General features: G+C 38.5%; 1 protein-coding gene across 1 annotated transcript in view; it reads left to right on the forward strand.

Moving 5' to 3' along the window:
- The window catches only part of DNAI7 (dynein axonemal intermediate chain 7), a 57,896-nt gene that overhangs the window by 30,468 nt on the left and 3,210 nt on the right, over nucleotides 1-24,218 (forward strand). Inside the window, exons 10-14 of the mRNA XM_045829580.1 lie at nucleotides 12,638-12,713; nucleotides 15,249-15,409; nucleotides 18,182-18,338; nucleotides 20,263-20,391; nucleotides 23,135-23,349. Coding sequence (XP_045685536.1) covers nucleotides 12,638-12,713; nucleotides 15,249-15,409; nucleotides 18,182-18,338; nucleotides 20,263-20,391; nucleotides 23,135-23,349 — 738 coding nt within the window. The remainder of the gene's footprint in view (nucleotides 1-12,637; nucleotides 12,714-15,248; nucleotides 15,410-18,181; nucleotides 18,339-20,262; nucleotides 20,392-23,134; nucleotides 23,350-24,218) is intronic.

A 24,218-nucleotide genomic window follows, 5' to 3' on the forward strand; every position in this document is an offset into this window, starting at 1 on the left:
TTCATACTAGTTTTATAAATAACTAATCTACCACCTTTGCATCGTTTGATTATTCTGAATTTTACTCTATTTTTACCTTTACCAGTGAGATGTATACCTTCATATGTTTTTCTGTTACTAATCAGTGCCCTTTTATTTCAGTTTAAAGAAATCCCTATAGCATTTCTTGTAAAGCTGATCTACTAGTGAAAAATTCTCTTAGCTTTCACTTGTCTGAAAAACTATTCAGAATGTCAATTTTACAGGGTAGAGTATTTTTGGTTGGCAGTTTTGATTTTTCCCTTTTAGCATTTTGAATATATTATTTCACTCCCTTCTTACATGAAAACTTCTGAAAAATCTAATTATAGAGTCTTATGAGGATTCCCATGTGTGTAACAAGTTGTTATTCTCTTGCTGCGTTTAAGATTCTTTCCTTGTCTTTAATTTTTGTCACCTTAATTACAATGTGTCTTGGTGTGAGTCTCTTTGGATTTATATTTTTTGGAACTCTCTGGGATTCCTGGATCTGGATGTCTTTTTTCTTCCCAAGTTTAGAGAAGTTTACAGCCATTATTTTTTTCAAGTAAGTTCTCTGGCCCCCTTTCCTTCTGGGACCCCTATAATGTAAATGTTGGAACACTTGATAGGTTTCCCATAAATCTCTTAAGCTATCTTATCTTTTTCTTATTCTTTTTTTTTCTTTTTGCTGCTCTGATTAGGTGAGATCCACTACCTCATCTTTGAGTTCACTGATCAATTTTTCTGCTTCATCTAGTCGTTGTCAAATTTCTGTATTGTATTTTTCAGTTAAATTTTATTCTTCAGCTCTGTAACTTTTGTTTGGTACTTTTTTGTATTTTCTATCTCTTTGTCGACATTTTCACTTTGTGTTTTTCTTCTCCCAAGTGTGGTGAGCACCTTTATAATCATTATTTTGTGCTCTGGAATAGGTAAATCATTTATTTCCATTTTATTAAGACCTTTTTCTGAGGTTTTATCTTGATTCTCATTTGGGATATGTTTTTCTACAGTGGCCATCAGTAGTTGGAGGTGTGCCAAAACCAGTCAGTGCCCCTAAGGGAAGATCTCAGTGACACCTCAACTCAGACTGCTGGGAAGCCAGGCCTTTAGGCAGCAGCTTTTAAAGTATGCAAACATACACTTTTTCAGTGTAAGACTGGGAGATGGGGGTTTCTCTCTGTGCCCTTTGAACTGAGCCTTGGGGTGATATCCAGTTAAGAACGATTTTTTTTTTTACTGTCTCATTGATCTCATGATACCAGCCCTGCTGGCCACCAGATCCAGACCAGCAAGAAATATCCCCTCTGTAGGATCCACAAAAACTAGGGCATCAGATACAAAAGCTGGGGCACCAGGCACACATGCTCTAGTGTGCAGCAGAAGGACCGTGTAAAACAATGATAGTGCTCACCTCTGATATCTCTTGGGAGGATCACTGTTGGCCCTTAAATGTGTGTTTAAGACTTCTGGTCAAAATGGCATCAAGGAAGACATAGCTTGCCTCCTTGTACAACCACATCAAAAATTACAACTAAAATACAAAACAACCATCACTCAGGAACATCAGAAATTAAGTTGAATGGAAGTCTGACAACTATGGAATTAGAGAAACCACATCCATCCAGACTGGTAGAAATGGTGCAGATGTGGAATGGGGTGGTCCCACATTCATGTGTGGTGGATAAAAATTCAAGAGGGATATTCTGGGAGCAAGGAGTCCCAGGCCCACACCATGCCCACTGGCCCAGGGTTCCAGTGCTAGGAAGATAAGTCTCCACAACTATTGGCTGCAAAAACCAGCAGGGATTGAGTTGGTGGAAGAAATATCTGGAGCTCCAAGCAGTTCCTCTTAAAGAACGCACACACAGCCCTGGATGGTGTGGTTCAGTGGATTGAGTGCCATCCTGTGAACCAAAGTGTTGCCAGTTGAATTCCCAGTCAGGGCACATGCCTGGGTTGTGAGCCAGGTCCCCAGTTGGGGGCGCATGAGAGGCAACCACACATTGATGTTTCTTTCCCTCTCTCTCTCCCTCCCTCCCCTTCTCTAAAGATAAATAAATAAAATATTTTTTAAAAACCTACACACAGACTCACCTACTCAGATTCACTCCCTCTGAGCTCCAGCACCAGGGTAGCAGCTTGAAAGGCACCAGTGGCATACGGGAAGAAATTGAACTGTCTGGCTCAAGGTGAGCAGAGGCCATTGTCCCTTGTCTGAACCTTCCACCCACAGATCCACAGAGCCAGTAAACTGGTACCATATCTGAGACTCCATCAACCTTGCTAACACTATTTGCCCTGCCTAGGAGATCCCCAGAGACTCCTTCCCACACAACTTATAGGCCCCCACCCAAGCTGCTTTTCCATCTGAATGGCTGGTCTTGGCTCATGCTTCACAACTTCCTAAATCCTATCAAATAAGCAACAGCTGGCCTCAGTGAGCCCCAGGGCTGGCACTAACTGCAGCCAGCCTAGATTCACAGCTTGGCTTCCCCTGGGAATCTTTAAGCCCAGCACAACTAGCAGCCATCTCAGATTGCTTTATAGCTGAGGCAGGGTGGCTGCAGGAGAAACACAGGTGAGGGCTGACCTTGGCCTGCACCACCAAGGAAATCCCAGGGCCAGTACACCCAGTGGACAGCTACAAACTATGTTGGAACATCACCCCCCTGCCCCTGTAAAGCTGATTTTCCATGGAGGTTGGTGGAGGGTAGTCCTTGCAGCTGACTGGCCTGGGTAAATCCCTCCCATTGACCTGCCAACAGCAATCAAGGCTCAACTGCAAGAGGAGGGTGTACACAGCCCACACAAAGGGCACACCTTGAATACCCAGCTTGGGTGACAGGGGAGGCTGTGCCACTAGACCCTACAGGACACCTACTACATTAGGCCACACTACCAAGACATGGAGTCAAAGCAGCTTTAACTAATATACAGAAGCAAACACAGGGAGGCTGCCAAAATGAGGAGACAAACGTGGTCCAAATGAATGAACAGATCAAAATTCCAGAAAAAGAGCTAGACAAAATGGAGATAAGCTATTTAACAGATGCAGAGTTCAAAACACTGGTTATAAAGATGCTCAAGGAACTTTGTGAGGACCTCAATAGCATAAAGTTCCAGTCAGAAACTAAGGATATACTAATTGAAGTAAAGAACAATTTACAGGGAGACAACAGTAGACTGGGTGATGCTGAGAACCAAATCAATGATTTGGAACAGAAGGAAGCAAAAAATAACCAATTAGGACAAGAAGAAGAAAAAAATTAAAAAAAAACAAGGCTACTATGAGCAGCCTCTGGGACAACTTCAAGAGGTCCAATATTCACATCATGGGGTGCCAGAAGGAATAGATAAACAGCAAGAAATTGGAAATCTATTGAAAAAAATAATGAAAGAAATGTACCATAATTTGGTGAAGGAAATAGACATGCAAGTCCAGGAAGCACAGAGAGTCCCAAACAAGATGGATGTAAAGAGGCCCACTCCAAGACACGTAATAGTTAAAGTGCCAAAGTTTACAGATAAAGAGAATCTTAAAAGGAACAAGAGAAAAGCAGTTAGTTACCTACAGGGGAGGTCCTGTAAGCTGATTCTCAAAGCAAACTCTGCAGGCTAGAAGGGATTGGTGAGAAATATTCAAAGTCGTGAAAGCAGTGACCTACAGCCAAGACTGGTCTCCCTAACAAAGCTATCATTTAGAATTGAAGGGCAGAGAAAGAGCTTCCCAGACAAGAAAAAAACTAAAGAAGTTCATCATCACCAAATCATTATTATATGAAATGGTAAAGGGATTTATTTAAGAAAAAGATAAAAAATATAAACAATAAAATGGCAAAAAATACATATCTATCAACAATTGAAATCAGGAAACAAACTAAGCAAATAAGAACAGAATCAGAATCATGGATACAGAGAGCATTTGATGGTTGCCAGATGAGCAGGGGATATGGGGGAATGGGTAAAGAGGTGAGGGGATTGAAACGTACAAATAGGTAGTTACAGACTAGCCATGGGGATATAAATTACAACACAGGAAATGAAATAGCCAAAGGACTCATACACATGACCCATGGATATGAAACTGGTGGGGGGATTGCTTGAGGGAGTGGGGGCTACTGGGTAGAGAGGGGCAAAGTGGAGAAAAATCAGGACAATTGTAATAGCATAATCAATAAAGTATAAGAAATATGTGTTTAATAAGAAACCTGTCCCTCAGGCCACAACTATGAAAAAATACAGATTGGCCTCTTTCACAGAAGGACCATGCTCTTCAGGATGTTGTCTCTACTATGTTCTAGGTGCCGTAGTCAGTTATGTACTATTTTTTTTTTCTATTTGTTATAGGTAGGATTTGTGAGTGTGAGTCCTACTGACCACCAGAGGCAGGCAATCTAGAGGAATCGTGTGACAGCTGCCATAAAAATTGAGGTGCCAGGCTAGTGTACAAGCTCCTTTCTGGGAGATATTGGTGACTTGCAGCAAGACAGAGGGAGACCGCAAAGGTGGTGTCTGCTGGCCCCCATTTTTGGAGAGTAATTCAGCAGGACCCTAGATGTGTGTTAAATTAGATGCCTGCCTCTCAGGTCTGTTCTTGAAGATAAACAAATCAACCTCCTTTACAGAAAGTCTGAGTGACTTTCAGTTGACTGCCCCTGCTGCTGGTCCTGGGGCAGGTGACTCAAGCATTCCAGCCCTTTAAGGCCTGTTGTAGGTTGTGTGGATACAAGCCCTGTAGGCTTTGGAAGGTAGATGTTTTGGGGCTGGTCTCTCAGATGCAGGTCTTAAAAGTTGGTGTGCCAGATGTAGGATTCAAACCCTTCACTCCTCAGGGAGAAGCTTGCATTTGTGTGTTCCCTTTGATTGTGGGTCTCTGCCTGGGGATTGCACCTCAGCCTCTCCTACCTGCTTTGATATGGGTTTTTTTCTCATTCATCTAATTTGTAAGATTCACTCAGCTAGTTTTAGGTATTTTTCAAAGGAAATTGTTTCATGCATACCTGTATACTTAGTGTGTGTGTGGGAGGTAGCACATTCGGGGTTCTCCTATGTCACCATCTTGACCCAGAACCTGTACACTCTCATGTAGAAAGGTACCTAAGATGTGTTTTTAAGATACTAGTTTTAAGTTATAAAACTGCATTTGCAATAGGATTCTGCTTTTGTGAGGGGAAATGTTCTTATTAGTGAATGCATGGAAAAGCATTTGGATGCCTCATCATCAAACAGTGGCCATCGTGGTGGTGGAGGCGGTGGGAGAAAAATAGGATGGTGGGATCGTATCAGTGACTTTTTAAATTCTCTTTACAGTTTTGTATGGTTTTTAAAAATATTTATTTATTTATTTATTTTTAGAGAGAGGGTAAAGGAAGGAGAAAGAGGGAAACATCAATGTGTGGTTGCTTCTCGCACATCCCCTACTGGGGTCCTGGCCCGCAACCCAGGCATGTGCCCTGACTGGGAACAATAAATAATTTCTGAACACTTCCTCATAGAAAATAAAACAATGTATTTTTCTTTTTAAAGTGGGAAAGTTCATGACAGGCCTCCATGACACGCCACTGGCTGTTCTGTCATTGTGAAATTCTCTTCCTCCGATCATCCTCACCCACCCTAACTTCTACTTGTCTCTCAAGACTTAAATTTTACATCCAGAAAGCTCTCCCGTTATCTTCAGATTAAACCAGATCTCTCTCTACTGTGCTCTTATCATTCTGTTTAATTCTTTCTTACCTTAAACACTAAATTATGACTTTGCAGGCAAAATTTTCTTGAGAGACCTCATATTAACAGTAAGCCCAGGGCTTGGTACATGGAGGGTCTCAGTAAATGTTTACTGAGTGGACAAAAGGGTAAGTGAGTGATTGGATGGTTAGGTGATTCAAAGTAGGTCCTGACTTGAGTCTGATTTGCTGAGAAGAACTTATATAAGAACAGTTACAGAATGTCAACTATGATTGAAAAATTAAAAAATAGAATTTTTAAAAGGAAAACATCATACAGCCAATAAAAAAAAGAACAGTCACCCATATCAAGTAATACAACCACTACCCACATTAAAATTATTTTGTATTTTGGATACACTGAGGCCTCCTTTATATTACAGTGGGTGTCTGGGAACCATTTCTGCCATGTTTAGCGAATCCAGAAGCTTGTCATGAGAGATTCTTGGGACCCTCTCCTTAGTAGTTCTGAGCCCTGCATGCTCCGGTGTAGTACGAGTGGCCGAGTGGCCGAGTGGTTGTAGGAAGGCTGCACCACAGGGGTCTCAGGAGGCGTGTGCTCCTTGCAGTCCACTTGGAACCCAGTGAGTCTGAGCGGTATTTGTGGATGGTGGTGAGGTTTGGGTTCCTTTACAATCACAGCAACATAGGGACTCTCATTACCTTAAAGTCATTTATAACACTGTTTTCCCTGTGTGGCAAAATGCATTCTAAATTTTAAAAAGCTGGCATCTCAATTCATGCAATTTAACTTATGTGGGTGTGCACATGAGCTTCTGTGAATGTCTAATGCAGGGCACTACCTGCAAGATTGATGGGCACACTTACTGTGTTTTGGTTTTAGAAGAAGACATTTGTCCGTTTTTACAACTTTTTAGGGGTAAAATGTTTACCTTTATAATTTTAGGTTGGCATATTTAAATATTACATTTCTCATATCTTTTTAATGAATTTGGAGGCTGATTGAAAGAAAATTATTAGCATAATGCCATAGGGCCTTATGGCCAAAAATACCTGAGTTGTGCTTGATATGTGATGTGATCACAAATAATGAGTATTAGTACTTTGTTAGTTTAGAAATTAAATATCTTAGATCTAGAAGATGGTCCAAATTCTTTCCCTTTTCATAGGTCTATAAAGAGCTTGGCCACTAGAGGGCTCTTAATACCATATTTTAGTTAATGTTAACGTATAATAATAACAACAATAATAATGTAGGTATTGGGTAACAATAAACACATTTTACAAAATTTTTAGAACAGTCTAATTTAAGTGTATCACATTAGTGATCAATGTTTTCTTAATGATAATCAGCTTCAGAAATGTAGTGATTTAAGGGGGCATGCATGATAATTGTATGTGGACCTTTGGACTTTTTAAAATTCAAGTAAAAAACAGTCTTTGTCTTTAAGATACTTTTAAACAGCCTTGGCTGGTGGCTCAGTTGGCTGAAGTCTGAACACCGAAACTGAAGTCCATTTTGAACACCGAAATGTTGTGGATTCTATTCCTGGTCAGGGCATGCACCTAGGTTGCAGGCAAGTGATCAATGTTCCACCCCCACCTCCCTTCTTCTCTCTTTAAAATCAATAAACATATCCTTGGGTGATGATTAAAAACAAACAAACAAACAAATAAAAAAGGTACACTTAAATAGAAAAGAGATTTAACATCAATATGGGAATATATTTTATATTTAACATATATTCATATATTTATATAGAGAAAACATTTACCAAGTGCCTTCTATCAGGGATTCAACATGATCATTGTTTTTAATGAACTAATGATTTTGTGAAGGAGTAACAGTTATTATATATTCTGTTATGTACAATAGAAGAGATAATGTGTGGGAATTGAGGTAAAAAAAACCCCACAGGAAAACACAGAGTGAACAGATGGGAAGTCTTCTCTGATGAGGTAACATTTTCACTACATCTTTTGATAGGCAAGGAGGAGTTTACATGTGGAGGAAAGGAAATGACTCTAGATAGAGAGAAAAGTATGGAGACATGAATTAGCCTCAGACTTGGGGACTTCACGGCATGATTGTGAACAAATTAAAAACCTGTGGAACTGGTCCCTGTAAAAAAAACCAGCATTAGCCTTGGCTGGTGTGGCTCAGTGGATTGAGCATCAACCTGTGAACCAAAGGGTCACCTGTTCGATTCCCAGTTTAGGGCACATGCCTGGGTTGCAAGCCAGGTCCCTAGTGAGGGGCGCACTCAAGAGGTAACCACACATTGATGCTTCTCTCCCTCTCTTTCGTCCTCTCTTTACATCTGTCTAAAAGTAAAAAGTAAATAAAATTGTAAAAAAAGAAAAAACCCAAAACCTAGTATTAACATTCAACAGCTTTCAGCTTCCCACAAATTTACTTCGGCAATCCATTTCCATGGTCATACCATGGACCTTGTTCTTATTTCTTTACTTGTTCAACAAGTACTTATTGAATGTCTACCTATGTACGCTAGGCACTGTTCTGGTCCTCAGGGGACAGTGGGCAAAGGACAGATGAGATTCCTGCTCTCCTGATATACATACAAATCAGGAAACGCCAACAACAAATAAGAAAAACTGGGCAATAGCAGATAGTCATACATGCCTGCACAGAATTAAACAAGATTATGTGATAGGGAGTTACTTAGATTGGGTGGTTGAAGGGGACCCGTATGATGAGTTATTCTGTAAGCTGAGACCCGAATGACCAGAGGGAATAAGCTATATGATGACTGGGTGAAAATATTATAGTCTGCATGTATAATTACTGTGAAGGTCAGAAGAGAGGACCAGGAAGGCCAGTGGACAGATGTATGATGGGCAAGGAGGGAAATGGCTATGCGATGATGTCAGGAAGGGAAGCAGTGGCCAAGTGAAGGGGAATCCAGGCCACAGTAGCAAGTTATGATTGTACTGTAAATGCAGTGGGAAGCCATTAGGGGGTTGAAAGTAAAAGAGTGAGTGGCATGATCTGATTGATGGCTTTGAAAGGTTATTCTGGCTGCTCTGCCACGAGTGAATTGTGAGGGGCCAGGGTAGAAGCACCGCATCCAGTTAAATAGTACTTGTGAGACATGAGAGGTCAAGGTGACTTGGACAGAGGTGGTAGGAAGATGCGGAAAGGTGGATATGTTTGGGATACGTTCTGGCAGTAAAGTGAACAATCCTTCTGAGCTTTTATTTGGGGAGGCACTGCAGATGGTGGTTTAACTTACTGAGATGGATAGGAACGCAGAATTGGTTGTGACAGTGCAACAAGAGTTTTGCTGTGGTCATGGTAAGTTTGGGATACACAGATGGAAATGTCGGGTAAGAACATGTGAGCCTGGAGTTCTGAGGGAAGTCAAGCACAGCTACCATGTCCCTGTGCAAATGTTGCACGTCTAGAGTTAAGCAGTACAGGAGGTGTGAGGCCTAAAGAACGTTAATAGCACAGATTTAGGAATTGCAGGTCTAGAGATAGTATTAAAGCTACAGGAATGAATGGGATTTCAGGAAACTTCAGATCATAATTTTTAACAGAAGCAATGATGCAAAGTTTTCAAAATTCATCTTTAATTCCTTATCAAGAGCCAGTTCAAACAATTCTTTTGCTGGACAATAAAATTTAAGACATGCTGTCAAATTTGTAAATTATTCATTGTTGATGTTTTGATGTGGGCAATACCCAGATTAGCTATGTCATTCATAATTGTTTATATCAGTCACCTACTATCTCTTCAAATACTTTCATGATTTTTGTTGCTTTTCATTTTTTTTTTACATTTAAGTCTTTTATCCATCTGGAATATGGTTTAGTACAAAGTGGGAAGAATCTGAATTTATTTCATTTCAAATCTTAGCCAGCTATCTCAAAACACTTACCATATAAGCAAACCTAGGCTTGTTGATCTGAAACACCATGTGCTGGGTTCCCAGGTGGATTCTAGGATCTATTTCTGGAACCTCTGTTCTGTTTCTCGTGCTTTTACTATGATCCAGGTTATGTTTTTATATCAAATTCAAATTGCATATAGATTTAAAAATTTCCATGATACAATATCTGTGCATTTATCAAGTTTCAATGAAAACTACTTTGCTGGTGTCCCATGAAGTTCTTCCACACCATAAGCCAATTCCTGTGTCTACTGAGTCACATGTCACTGAAAAGTTACACTTTAGCTAATTTCTCTGCTTCATATTCTGTCAGCATTTCCAGGCAAATGATTTTAGAAAATGTAATCTTTATGGGTTTATTATAAACCTGAAAGATTGATAAAATAAAAAAAGATTATAAAACCCTGTCAGAGTTTATGTGGAAGAAAATACATGGAAAATAGCCAATTCTATAAAACAATTATGGAAAGAGGACTTCTCACTGCCAAATATAAAACATGATGATAATATGAAGAAAAAACTAGTTTTTCATCTCCATTTCCTACAAACACAAGGAGTTTTATAATGTAAAAAACTCTGAATAATTATATTGTCAACAAATGTGGTCTGGAGTTTAAGTTCAGTCATGAATAAGTTCTGATGATGCAACTGCAAGAACAGGAAGGCGTCCTAGAGTCGTTACCAAGATTCGTGAGCTGCACCAACATGCAAACTGACACATTGCCTCCTTCGTCAAGAAGTCTAACTTCAAAAATGTCAATTGAACTAAAGAGTAACATAAAATAGTAAAAAGTTTAATCACGTAAAGGCCATGTGTTAAATACAAGATTATTCTGTTACGTGACGGTATAGAAGCTGATGAATTCCAGCTGTTGCACACTGGAGAACAGTGGTTATCGGGGGAAGTTCTGTTAAGAGATTATAAATTCTCAGCTTTCCTGCAAGGCATGCATCCAGTTTGGTCTAACTTCTAAAGAATTTTCCACTCTTTGAAGATGTTAATCATAATCCCTGTAAGAGAAATGCAACTGGCTTTTTAATGGTAGATAATATCAAAGGCCACCTTGATGTTATAGGCACCTTAAATTTACATGTCCACAATCAAAGTCACTACTTTTTTCCCAAACCTCACCTTCCCACTTTTCTTGATAATTATACCACTTCCACCTTATAACCTAAGCCAGAAACACAAAAAATCAGGCTTCGCCTGTCCCTTGCCTTACTTCTATATCTGATTGTCATCCAAGTTGTGTTGATTTTACTTGCTTATCTCACATATGCTCCTTCTAATGGTTCTGACTGCTTTTATCTTGAGTGAGGTACTGATCTTACCTTGAACTTCTTTCTCTTCACTAAGCAATCCACTCATCATCTGGCCACCAGAGTATCTTTACCAATGCAAAGTTCCTCATGTTACTCTTCTATCAAAAGCCTTTTGTGGGCTTTCCTTTACCCGTAGGAGAAACTTTAGTCTTCAGAGTGGTATGCAAAGCTCTCCATAATCTGGCCCTTGTTTGCCTTTAGCTTCAGATCTTTGCACCCTCCTAGCATGCCTCACTCCAACCACACCTGACTGCTTGGGGTGCTGGGGACCCTTTGTTTGGCTTCAGGTCTTTCTGCCTTCATTCCCTCTTGGAATGCCTCCCACCATTTTTTGGACAACCTAATTATGTTTCAAGATTTAGTTCAAAATTCATCACCTTTGGGTAGCATTTTCTGTCGTCATCCACCCATAGTATAGTCATATTCTTCCTTTGTATTCCTACTGCGGACCCCCTTTTTACTACAGCACCCACATAACTGTTTTACCTATTTGTTATCTGCTTCCTTAACAGACTGGAAGCTCTTTAAGTCAGGGAGCTTACATGTATTTTTTTCTGTTATCCCTAGCATCTAGCAATGCCTGCCCAATTTAGGCACTCTGTAAAAATTCTTTGAATGAATGAGTTAATAAGTGAGAAATTTCAGGGTCATGGTGGAAAGGGTTGTCAGAGCATGCAATAGTGTTGAAACTGGTCAAGAGGAAGACCCAGGGCAATACAGTGATGAGAGTAAGGAAAAGGGACGTGGCTAAGGTGACGTGGCTTTGTATGGTGATTGAGGATAGAGGCATGGTGTGAGTAACTGGCTTTAAGCTTCTGATTAGAATTCTGGTATAAGGTTATTCCATTGCTATGGAAGTTCAGGTGGCAGCTGAGATCAAATGAAGTTAGCTGGATATCATTCCGTTTGCAAATATTAGCACACATACCAAATTTTTACAACAGAGCTTCATTTATCTAGTGCTTCACAGTATGCAAAATTTTCTACTTTATTGTTTGACCCTTGGAACAGTTAACTCCCTAAGCTTCTTTTTCCTTTTTGGTAAAATGAAGATAATAGCTCTCTCTTAGGATTGTTTGCAAGATGTATTGTATGTCTGGCACATGGCTGACTCCTAAATGTGTTGTTAGATCAGAAATGTGTGGCCCCTGCTTGTTAAATGACTTGATTGAGGTCACCAAGATAACTTGGTGGCAGATTTAGGTAAAAATTTTAATTGTCTTGTCCTCCTCTTGTAGTATTTTTATTATACTCCAATATAATGAGATATTTTGTATTTACTTGGCACACAGCACCCTTAGTTTGCATAAGAGGCTTGCCCAGAAGTAGGCTTTGTAATTACTCTGTCAGAGAGCTGACTGCCAAAATCAAGCAAAATCCATAACATGGCAAAGACCAGAATGGAAATACAAACAGTGTTTTTATAGTTTGCATTGCTTCCTAGTGTCTCTGTTTTACACTTGACAGTTTTCAGCAGAGAGTCTGAGCAGGCTGTCTCCTGCCTTCCTGAAGGTCTGTGAAGATGTGCTCTCATTTCAACTGACCTTTCAAATATGGTTTTTAAGTCCAGTTTTATGCCAGAGCAAGTGTCAGTTTGGGGCCTTAGAATTAAGGTAACAGGCACCAGCCGTGGGGCGGGAACAGAAGGAGAACGACTGTGAGCGGAAGCCAACCCTGACAGCCACTCCCATCTGTCCTTGTGTTTTCTGTAGGATTCCACCCAGGAAGAATCTGAAGACACAAAGTATAAACTGGAGATGAAATTATTAAGTGAAATAGTTTCAGCAGGTAGTTGTCTAACTTACACTTTTAGAATTTAAGTTGATTGGGATTTGCTGCTTACAAAAGAAATGCAAGGTGGTTGTAAAAAAATTCAAATGTTGCAGAAATATATTTAAAGTGAAAATTCTTCATAATCCCTCTTCTGAGGTAATCAGTAGTAACAAATTTATTTGTGCTTGATTCCTCTCCTGTTTCTCTCTCTCAGTTTTTAATAAAACCATGGGCTCATATCATACAAATATTTTTGTTGAAAATTACTTTTTTTCAACCTAACAGTATTTGTTATGCTATATACATTGTACATACATACATAGAACATAACACATATACTACTTAAATGAGTAATATTCAACATCATTCTAAGTCAGCACCCATTGGCAACTCTATCTTTTTAGTAGCTCTATAATTCCATCTAATAATGGAACATTATTTAAATCTTTATTGATAGGCAGTAAGGTTATTTTGAATTCTTTATCATTGTAAACAGCGTTGCCGCAAACCCTCACAAGCACACACATGCAATCAGAAATTTCTCAGTCTCATTCTGACAAATAGCAATTCAATATTGTTTAAAAATGTCAAAATGATAGTGATCATTTTGATAGTGAATTTGCAATCTTTTGAGATTAATTGCAAAGTTTGCAAAGTTTGAGATTAATGTACATCTTTTCATTAACTTTATCATTATGCTGCTTTCCCAGTAGCTTCTAATTAATCTATTTTCTATATAGTTCTAAGCATATTTTTTCATAACAGGCTTCTTGTCTACTTTAATTTTTCTAACACACTTTTGTTTCTGCAGTCAATTAGGTTTGTATGTTTGTAATTTTCTATAACTTTTATGAGGTAATTTTCCTGTTGAACATATGATCCTACAGTGAATTCATAACCTTTGTAAATAATACCAAGGTTTTCTACATGATGATCCCCAATTAACATATATCATAGATGTCTAAATTTGGACATAGTCTGCTTTCTTACTTTCTTTTCAGGTAAATGGATTAGTAATTAAATACTTTGGAAAATTAATTAAAGCCTACATTATATTAAATGTATACAAGGAAAAAAGGGAAAGCACTGAACTGGATTTTCCTTTGGCTCTTTCCATCAATGTTCAGTGCCTGATCTGCATGGGTTGAATTCAGTGTTATTTCCGTGGGCTTCCTTTTGTGGGTGAGGATAATTGTAATGATCAGTAATATGGCCACCATTCCTGCGTTTTTACTCTGTCTGGCACCGGTTGTGAGCTCTTTACATGCATGAACTCACAATTCCCCCCTATTCTGCTAGATAGATACTACTATCATATCCATTTTGTAGAGGAAGTAACTGATATGTTAATTACCATACATTGCATAAGGGTGGAACCTGTCCCCTTTCTTACTCATTGCACTGTATTGATAGAATTTTAGTGAAATACAGAAATGGTCCCAGTGATATACGTGACTTCTGATAGTCCCCTGATTGTGTATTGACAATTATGGAACCATAGAATTTCCCCATAAAATATTTGAACACAAGAGATAACCCAATCCAGCTTCTTCACTTTCAAGCTTCTGTCCCTGTTTTTCTATGAGCTGGGGCTCTTTTTGTTGAGAAAAGATATTAGCTTTAATTTACATATGTACCAAAATTTATTTTTTTACCATTTCACTTTTTTTCTTTCGGATATTTAGATCCATGAGGTTCAAATTTAAGAAATTAATTTGGCAGTTATCAAGTTTTGTGGGAAACCATTTTTGACCTTTTGGAATGAAGGGTAACAGAATATGCTGCCCCCAAATATGCCACATCGGCATAAGGATTATTTTGAGCTGAAAGCAATTGAAAAGATACAGATGCAAGAAAAGCTCCCTACCTTCTATTTGCCTACAAGCACAATATAAATATTCAGAGGTGTCCCTCCTCTCCTCACTACTGGGAAGGACAAAGCTTAGTAACTATCAGAGACAGCTATAGACCCCATCAGCCTGGAGAGGGCACCAGAGGAGTCTACCTAACAAACTATGAACTAGCCTTTGTCTCCACCTCAAACTGCTTTTCTTTGCCTGTCATTTTCCTGCAAATTTATAAAATGCCATGTAAGCTGGAGTTCTAAGCCACCTCTTCAAATTACTTACTTTTCCCTGGGGATATTTCATGTATACATGAGACATGCATGTTAATAAAATTCTGCTGTTCTCTTAATAATATGTCTTTTACTACAGAGGTCTCAGCCACGAAATCACAAGAGTACAGGGAAAATTATTTTCCCTCCCCTACAATAAGACATTTTTAAAGGTTTTCTTTTAATAACGTGTGCTTTTTCTATACAAATTCCATAGCCCTCCCCACACCCCACCTCCCTGCACACGTGCATGTCCCCACTCCAGTGGTCGATCAGCTTTGTGAGTAGTTTTGAATTAATTACTTTTTTGAAAAGTTTTAGTAGCTAAATAAAAACTTCCTTTACCATTACTAGATATTTTTCATTTTCCTCCCCCCCAAAATGCAAAAATGTTATGATCTATTTAGAAGCTGACCTAATCTGGTTAATTTTAGCACAGTTGCTGCTCCTGGAGAATGCTGCTGAAAGGACGTATTTCTTTGAAGAAAATGAGGTTGATATATTCCAGTTCACATCTCTGGGTGGAGTGTACCACTTGGATATTTTGGAGCTTCCCCCACAGTGTAAGCCAGTGAAGGGCTGGATGATTATGGAAGTAGGTTGATTTTTAAAATTTGTGAGTAAAATAATTTATCACTCTTCTCCTTTATCTCAAATGCACTAACACCCAACAATGAACTTTAACTCTATTAAGCAAGCACAAAAGGAAAAAATATAATTTTAAACCATTTTGAATTTATAAAATTTGAATCAGTACTAAAGGGACACAATTGAAAATAATATGGATTTTAAAACTAGAATCATGCACATTAACTTAATTGGGAATCTATAGCACTGTGTTTGCATTGCATCAGTTTGGCCTTAATAATGATAGTCTGTTTCAGAGGCTGGAAAACTTCTTCTTTAAAGGACCAGGTGGCAAATATTTTCACCTTTGCTGCCATACCAGCTGTGTTGCAACTTCTCTGCTCTGCCACTGTGATGCTGAAACAGCCATATGTAAATGAATGGTCATGGGTGTGTTCTAGTTAAACGTTATATACAAACACTGGTGGTGGGCTGCATTTTCCAGGGACCATAATTTGTGGGCTCTGGTCTAGATTAGTGGTTCCCTACATGTGGTCCCTTGACTAGAAACATCAGCATCTGGCATCATCTAGGAATTCACTAGAAGTGCAAATTCATGGGCCCCACCTCAGTCGTGCTGAATCAGAAATTCTGGAGGTGTGAGACTCGGCAGCCTGTATTTTAGCAAAACACACCTGAAGAATGGCTGGTCTGGACCCTTCATACACAAAATGTGGTCTATCAGTCAGCAGCATCTAAATGCATCATTTGGGGCTTCTCTCTGACCTCCTGAACTTGCATTTAACAAGACCCTCGGGGGATTCATATGCACACTGAAGCTTGAGAAGCACTGATCCAGGTGTTGCCAGTGCTCCTGATGCACTGACCACACTTGGAGTAGTAAGGACGCTGATAGTAGCAGCTGTTAGATCATCTCTGAAGGCGTTCCTCTCTCCTGTTTTAACAAGTGGTAACATTTGCACTAGTACTGACTTGGTTTCACTTTACCTCACAGCTTGGCTCCCAAATATACCCGGTTCTGTTGTCATGGCCCTTCCCCCTTCCTGCCCCACTGCCCTTCTTTTCTCTCTTCTCTCTCCTCTAACACGTCAGGTATGTAGATTCCCAGGCACTTCTCAACCATACTTTAGGATATTGGTGCATTCTTGTATTAGAGCAGTATTCTCAACTTTTATGTTTTTCCCGTTATCACCTCTCTAAGGAGCTCTTGTAAACATTTTTTTTTTCTCTAGCCAACCCCACCTCTGCCATGGAATGTTAATGCCACAGGGACACTGTGTATCCATGTACAGGTTGTGTACATCTGTGCTTTATACATGAAAGAGTAAGATTTCTCCATGCTCCCCCAAACTGATCTTCAGCCTATCGGGCATGGTATTGTCATTCTTTTCCCCCTTTCCCCTCAAAGGAGAATGCATTTATTAGAGCAAGCCTGGGGGAGATAATCTGACCTATTGCCATTTTGAAAAATCTGTTTTAATCAGCCTGCCCTACCTTGAGGATACTTGAAGGATAGTGGGGAGTCCAAGGAAGGTATTCCTTTGGTGAAAGTAGGCCTTCAAAACTCTTTGTTTCTAGGGAGGTCTCGGCCTGATCTAGGGTTTTCAAGCTTCATCCAAAGATCTTTGTCAGGATGTCCTGAGACGACCACTCTGTGCTCTCCATCTGCGCCCAGAGTCTCCTCCCTCACACTCATTTTTTTTCTCTCCTGCAACAAAGGGGCCTTCCTACTTGTTTTCAAGTATCTTTTCAATAATTTTCCTCATCCAGTTTTTTTCTCTGTTTTATAACATTTTGAACCTTCCCTAGATCTTTTTCTACACTTAGATATGTGTTGCATTTAGAGAATGGACAGCTCCCCCTTATCCCAGAGAAGTTTGCACTTGGTTTAATTTATTTTATGTTTTCCCAGCTTTCCTGAGATGTAATTGCCATGTAAGTCTAAGGTGTACAGTGTGATGATTTTTACTTTCATCCATTCACATCTACACTTGTTAGGCTGCTTATACTTGTTTTGTTCTCTCTTCACCTGCACACCATGGCCATGGCACTGGGACATGGGACCTGGGGTCCCATAGGTCTGTTTTTTGAGTTCTGATGACTCCATGAAGTCATTTTGTAATCATTGGCAAATTGCATGCTGTATTTAAGTCCCAGTTACCTTGTTTTTTGAAAAAAAATATATTTAAATTCACAGTTTACATACTATATTATTTTGTATTAGTTCCAGGTGTACAGTATAGTGATTGGACAGTCACGTACATTAGGTGATCCCCCTGATATTTTCAGTACCCAACTGGCACCATACATAGTTATTACAGTATGTAATGACTTTACATCCCCATGACTATTTGTAACTGCTAGTTCGTACTTCCCAGTCTTTTCACCTTTTTTACCCAATTCCCAGTCACCCTCTTTGTTAACTATAAGCCTGTAGAACTGCTTGGGGGAGTACAGTGCTGAGTAAGTCCCAGCCTAGTACTTGGCCCATAAAAGGGCTCTTTAATTACATTCAAATATAGTGATTTTTTCCCTCTCAGTCATTATCTTTTAATTTCGTCATGACATTTTGTTACTTAATCTATAATTAAATGGGAGTGAACTTTAGTGTGGGGGGGCAGGAACTGGATGGAAGGGGCAAAGGGGGATGGAAATGGAAGATATCTCTAATAGTGTCAATAATAAAAATAATAACTATATAGCTTATTCACCAATATTTACGTCTTTAACTGTTACCAGTCTGCTTCTAACTTGGTATTGCTTTGGTTATTTTGAAAAGATAGTCAAAGAAGGATTACAGAAATATGTATATCCTCCAGCAACTACAGAAGACCTTGAAACAGAAAATGCTTTCCCACCTATAGACATCATGCTTGAGGTTCATAAGAATGTGATCTTTTTTGAGAATCCTACGATTGCAAGATGGGATGCTGAAGGTACAGCAACACCTTTAACTAGCTTTGATTATTACGTAATGAAAAAGATATACTAATATAAATTCTTAAATCAATATAGGAAATGCAGTAAGTAAACTATTCTTACATATTTCTATACCAGTTCTGGGGTCTATTTTTTATTTGCTCTCCGTGGAAATAAATAGGGTTTGGAGTTTAAAAATTTATTGAACTTTATGACTCACTGTTTATATTTGCCATAATCTCTGAAGAATTACAATTCAGATTGGGGTTAAAATTTGATTATTTTAAAGTTAATGATTTATAAATTATAAATCTTTTAAAAATATATTTTATTGATTATACTATTATAGTTGTCACATTTCCCCCCTTTATTCCCCTCTGCCCTGCACACCTCCTCCCACTTGCATTTCCCCCCTTTAGTTCATGTGCATGGGTTGTATGTAAAAGTTCTTTGGCTTCTACATTTCCTGTACTATTCTTAACCTCCCCATCTATTTCCTACCTACCATCCGTGCTACTTATTCTCTGTACCAGTTCCCTCTCTCCCCCTCCCACTCCCCCACTACTAACCCTCCTTGTGATCTCCATTTCTGTAATTCTGTTCCTGTTCTAGTTGTTTGCTTAGTTTGTTTTTGTTATTGTGATTTTTTTTTGTTTGGTTGTTAATAGCTGTGAGTTTGTTGTCATTTTAGTGTTCATATTTTTTATCTTTTTCTTAGATAAGTCCCTTTAACATTTCATATAATAAGGGTTGGGTGATGATGAACTCCTTTAACTTGACCTTATCTGGGAAGCACTTTATCTGCCCTTCTATTATAAATAATAGCTTTGCTGGATGGAGTAATCTTGGATGTAGGTCCTTTCCTTTCCTAACTTCAAATACTTCTTTCCAGGCCCTTCTTGCCTGTAATGTTTCTTTTGAGAAATCAGCCGATGGTCTCATGGGAACTCCTTTGTAGGTAACTGTCTCTTTTTCTCTTTCTGCTTTTAAGATTCTCTCTTTATCTTTAATCTTGGCTAATGTAATTATGATGTGCCTTGGTGTGTTCCTCCTTGGGTCCAACTTCTTTGGGGCTCTCTGAGCTTCCTGAACTTCCTAAAAATATATTTCCTTTGCCAGATTGGGGAAGTTCTCCTTCATTATTTTTTCAAATAAGTTTTTGATTTCTCACTCTTCCTCTTCTCCTTCTGGCACCCCTATGATTCGGATGTTGGAATGTTTAAAGATGTCCTGGAGGTTCCTAAGCCTCTCCTCATTTTTTTGAATTCTTGTTTCTTTATTCTGTTCCAATTGAATGTTTCTTTCTCCCTTCTGCTCCAAACCATTGATTTGAGTCGCAGCTTCCTTCCCATCACTGTTGGTTCCTTGTACATTTTCCTTTATTTCACTTTTCATAGCCTTCATTTTTTCATCTAATTTGTGGCCATATTCAACCACTTCTATGAGCATCCTGATTACCAGTATTTTGAACTGTGCATCTGATAGGTTGTCTATCTCTTCATTGCTTAGTTGTATTTTTTTCTGGATCTATGATCTGTTCTTTCATTTGGGCCATTTTTTTTTGTCTTGACACACCTGTTACGTAGTGAGGGGTGGAACCTTAGGTGTTCACCAGGGTGGGCTAACTCATGTTGTTGCCCTGTGATGCTGTATGTGGGAGAGGGGTCAGAGAGGGAACAGTACCACTTGCTCTGTTCGCTGCCAGCTTTCAGTCACTTCCCTTGCTTCCCACAGCAAATTGGGCCCTTCTGGTGCTAATTCCTGGGTGGGTGGGTTTGTGTACATTCTTGGACCCTGTGGATCTCTCCAACAACAAACTCTCCTGTGAGGCTGGCAGTTTCTCCTGGCTCCTCAACCCCCACAGGTGTTTTCAGTCAGAGGCTTGAGGCTTTATTTCCCTGCACTGGGAACCCAGGTTGAGAGGTCTGTTTCACTCCCCAGGTGTTCCTCCCAGTTTATCTGCACGCGAATGTGGGACTGCCCAGTTCGCATGCTGCTACCTCCCTGGTTCTCCAGCCGCCACCAGCTTGTGTGCCCGGCTGCCAATCTCCACCCCTCCTACTGGTCTGGGTGAGTGTTTCTTCTTTAACTCCTTGGTTGCTGGACTTCCATGCAGTTTGGTTTTTTGACAGTTCTGGTTGTTTTTTATTTTTAGATTTGTTGTTGTCCTTCTTTTGGTTGTGTAAGGAGGCACAGTGTGTCTACCTACATCTCTGTCTTGGCCAGAAATATGTAAATTATAAATCTTATTACAACTAAGTATTGAAGTATTGGGGATGGGAAGTGGACATATAGGAAACCTAAGAAAGAAGAAAACTAGCGACTGTGTGCCTCTTTAAAACTTTTAATTGTTGAAACAGGAAAATACTGCATATTCAAATGTTAAATAAGTATTATAAATCAGAAGTACTAATAGAAATTCTAAGTAATGATTCACTAATCATTAACTAATCATATACTATTAGTATATAGTATAATCATATACTATTAGTATATAGTATAATCATATACTATAATCATATACTATTTTGGCTTGGCTGGTTGAAGTTTGAAGGTCTTGGTCTTGTGAATTAACGTATGCAGTGTGGAGGTTCCTAGATGAAAGGTGTAAGCTTTGTTTTTAATGGGAGTTATTTTACATTCATCTGTTTATTTGTGAAAGAATGTACGTATTTGGTGATGGGTTGGAAACAGTTTAGATCACTAAATAACAGAGCTACTATTTAATCTATTTATTTAGTTGTGGAGACAAAGAATTTAAGAACTTCTCTACCAAAAAGGATAAATTTTTTGGAGTTTAAATAATTTTATGATTACTATAATATTCCATGCTTTTGCTTGTGTACACATAGCTACAAGATAACATGTATATTCTAGAAATAGTTTATGTATTATAAACAGATTTTTAACAATACATTAAACTATAAAATACATTCAAAATAAACAATTAGGTAATGTCTTCCTTTTATATTGCTTTAGAAGTTTTACATACCCTTTCATTTAATGATGTTTGTAAATATTTGTTATATTAAAAATTATTCACACTAAATTAGAATTAGACAAGATAAATTATTAACATGATTTAGCAAAATATAACTTGTAAAATTTGACTTTAACTGTAGTCATTGCACAGCATGCAACTCCAGTATTTTTTAAACCATGAGGAAACTTTTTGCCTGGAATGAACAGAAACTTGGAGGATCTATTTATAGGTGATACTTAATTTTTACCTTCACAAATTAAATTATTAATGTAAAAACAAAAGGGGAAATAAAAATAACTTTGTCAGGATAATTGTATTTGTTATATTAAAGAGTCAGACATAGTTAGTAGAACCATAAATGTGAGGAGAAAGCCAAGTGGAAATGGAGAGAGCATTCTGGGAAAATAACAGTTCATTCACTTGTTGCACAAATATGCTAAACAATAAAACTACAGAGATAAATGTGTTCTGTCCTCTGGGAGTTTTCAAAGTTGTAGGGGAGGCAGGCAGGGAAAACCTCATGACATAATGTAGTGAGGTGCTACCATAGATAGAAGTGCTGTAGGGCAGAGCAGTGATTGGGTCTGTCTGGAGAGTTAAGGACAGAGAATTGAACAGGTCCTCAGGAGACTAAGAGAACATTCATGTATGAGACTTTGCATGGGCCTATGTCTGCCTTTCTTGGGTGTATACCTAGGAGTGGAATTGCTGAGTTGAATGATAAATTTATGCTAACTTTTTAAGAAACTGCCAAAATGTTTTTCAAAGTAGCTGTACCATTTTATATGCCTGCTAGCAATATGACTTTTCCCATTTCTCTGCATCCTTGGCAGCATTTTTTATTCTGTCTTTTTTGTTATAACCATCATAGTAGGTATGATGTGGTATCATGTGGCTTTAATTTGTATTTCCTTAATGACTGATAATGTTGAGCGTCTTTTTTTATGTATTTATTATCCTTTCATATATTTTCTTTGGTGAAATGTTATTCAAATCCTTTACCCATTTTTAAACTGGGTTGCATTTTTTTACTGAATTTATTGATGTTACATTGGTTAGTAAAATTATATAGGTTTAAGGTATACAACCCTATATAATACATCATCCGTATGGTGTAATATGTGCTCCCAATCCCACATCATGTCTCCTTTATCGCCCTTTATTCCCCCATTAACTGGGTTGTGTTGTATTATTGAGTCATAAGAGACACAAAAGACCACCTATTATGTGATTGCATTTACACGAAAAGTCCAGAAAAGACAACTCTTTAGAGACAGGAAGTATATTAATGGTTGCTTGGGGCTGGAAGGTGGGGACAGGAATTAACTATAAGTGGGCACAGGGCGCTTATCTGGAAGATAATCATGTCCTAAAACTGGATTGTGGTGATAGTCACACAACTGAGTAAATGTACTAAAATAATTTCATTGTATTCTTAGGACAGGTAAGTGTTAATGCTGTTTTTAAAATGGCAAAAAGAGGTTCTTTAAAATATTAAGGAAGATTACTCTAGGAAGAAAACCGCATTTGCAGAGGTACACAGGTGTATGAGGTCATTGGGGAAGGAAAAAGGGTGTGGCTGAAATCAGGTGTGAGGGAGGGTAAGGGATGAAGCCAGAATGTGGGTCAAAGCTTCACTGAAAGGTCTTACATACTATGCTGGGGAGTTCGTACTTGGTCCTCCTCAGGAGACAGGAAGAAACTCCCAGCAAAGTGGACTTTTTGTTGAGATTCTATTCTATAAATTTATACACAATGTCATTATTTCACTCAACTTTTTGTATAGGAAAAAAAATGAGACCTATGTCATTTTCTTCACTTATTCTAAAGGTAAACATTGGAAAACTGATGGCATCAGTAATGTATCTTACAAATCAGGAGAAAGACTTATAACATTCAGCCTGGAGATTTTTGGCCCTATTACTTTGATTCAAGATACTCATATTAACATGCCATACCAGTCATGGGAACTAAGACCACTTGACGAGAATCAAGTACGGTTGACTGTGACTACAGTATTTACTGAGATCCACATACAAATTAAGGTAAATCGCTGTTACAGCAAGTCATATCCAAGAGGTAAACCTCACCTTGGACTGTAAGAGAGTGTGTCAAAGCTATCAATCACTGGTAAATTACATATTGAAATGTTTTTTAATAAATATATTTAACATATACCTTGAGTTATAATTTATAAATGAAATATTCATTGAGTAGATAGAAAATAATATGTAAAAAAGGGAGGCTCAAACTTATACCCTGAAGTTATCAGAAATAGACCAAGTAATGAAGCTACAAGCCTGGTAGTAGTATGACTTTCAGAGAGTTTCCGACCCGCTCCTGAGAGGCTTCCTGATCTTTGTTACCAAGCCATTTGAAATCCCCTCTGAGGTTTCTCTCTGAAGGAGCCTCTATTGCTTGCCAGTCATAAATTACATGACCTGGAATTTAGAGACATAAAGTACATTAGTGGTTGACTGAGGCTGAAGGTGGGCTTGGGGATTAACTGTAAGTAGGCACGAGGGATCTCGTGGGCATGGGGGGAACTAAGAAAATGTTCTAAAACTGATTTATGGTGATAGCCACACCACTCAAAAAAGCTACAAAAAAATCATTGCATGATGCACTTGAAATGGGTAAACTTATGATATATAAAATACACCACACTAAAATTGTTCTAAGAGAGATAGCCTGAAATCCCTTATGAATGTGACAGGAAGACTAGATAACATCAAATTTTGCTTTTAAAAGCAGATGAGAGGTGTGAATTCTTTACACCTTCAAAGTGCCAGTTCAAACTTTGTGAACTTTAAAACTGTATGATGATTTTGCGTTATTATGTTAAATCTTATATGGATAAGAAATTATCCTTAAAGGTTGTACCATGACTACTGTCAAATAGCTGTTACTATTC

The sequence above is a fragment of the Phyllostomus hastatus genome, unplaced genomic scaffold (assembly GCF_019186645.2).
Source record: "Phyllostomus hastatus isolate PE091 unplaced genomic scaffold, TTU_PhHast_1.1 phas_scaffold_93, whole genome shotgun sequence".
NCBI lineage: Eukaryota > Metazoa > Chordata > Mammalia > Chiroptera > Phyllostomidae > Phyllostomus > Phyllostomus hastatus.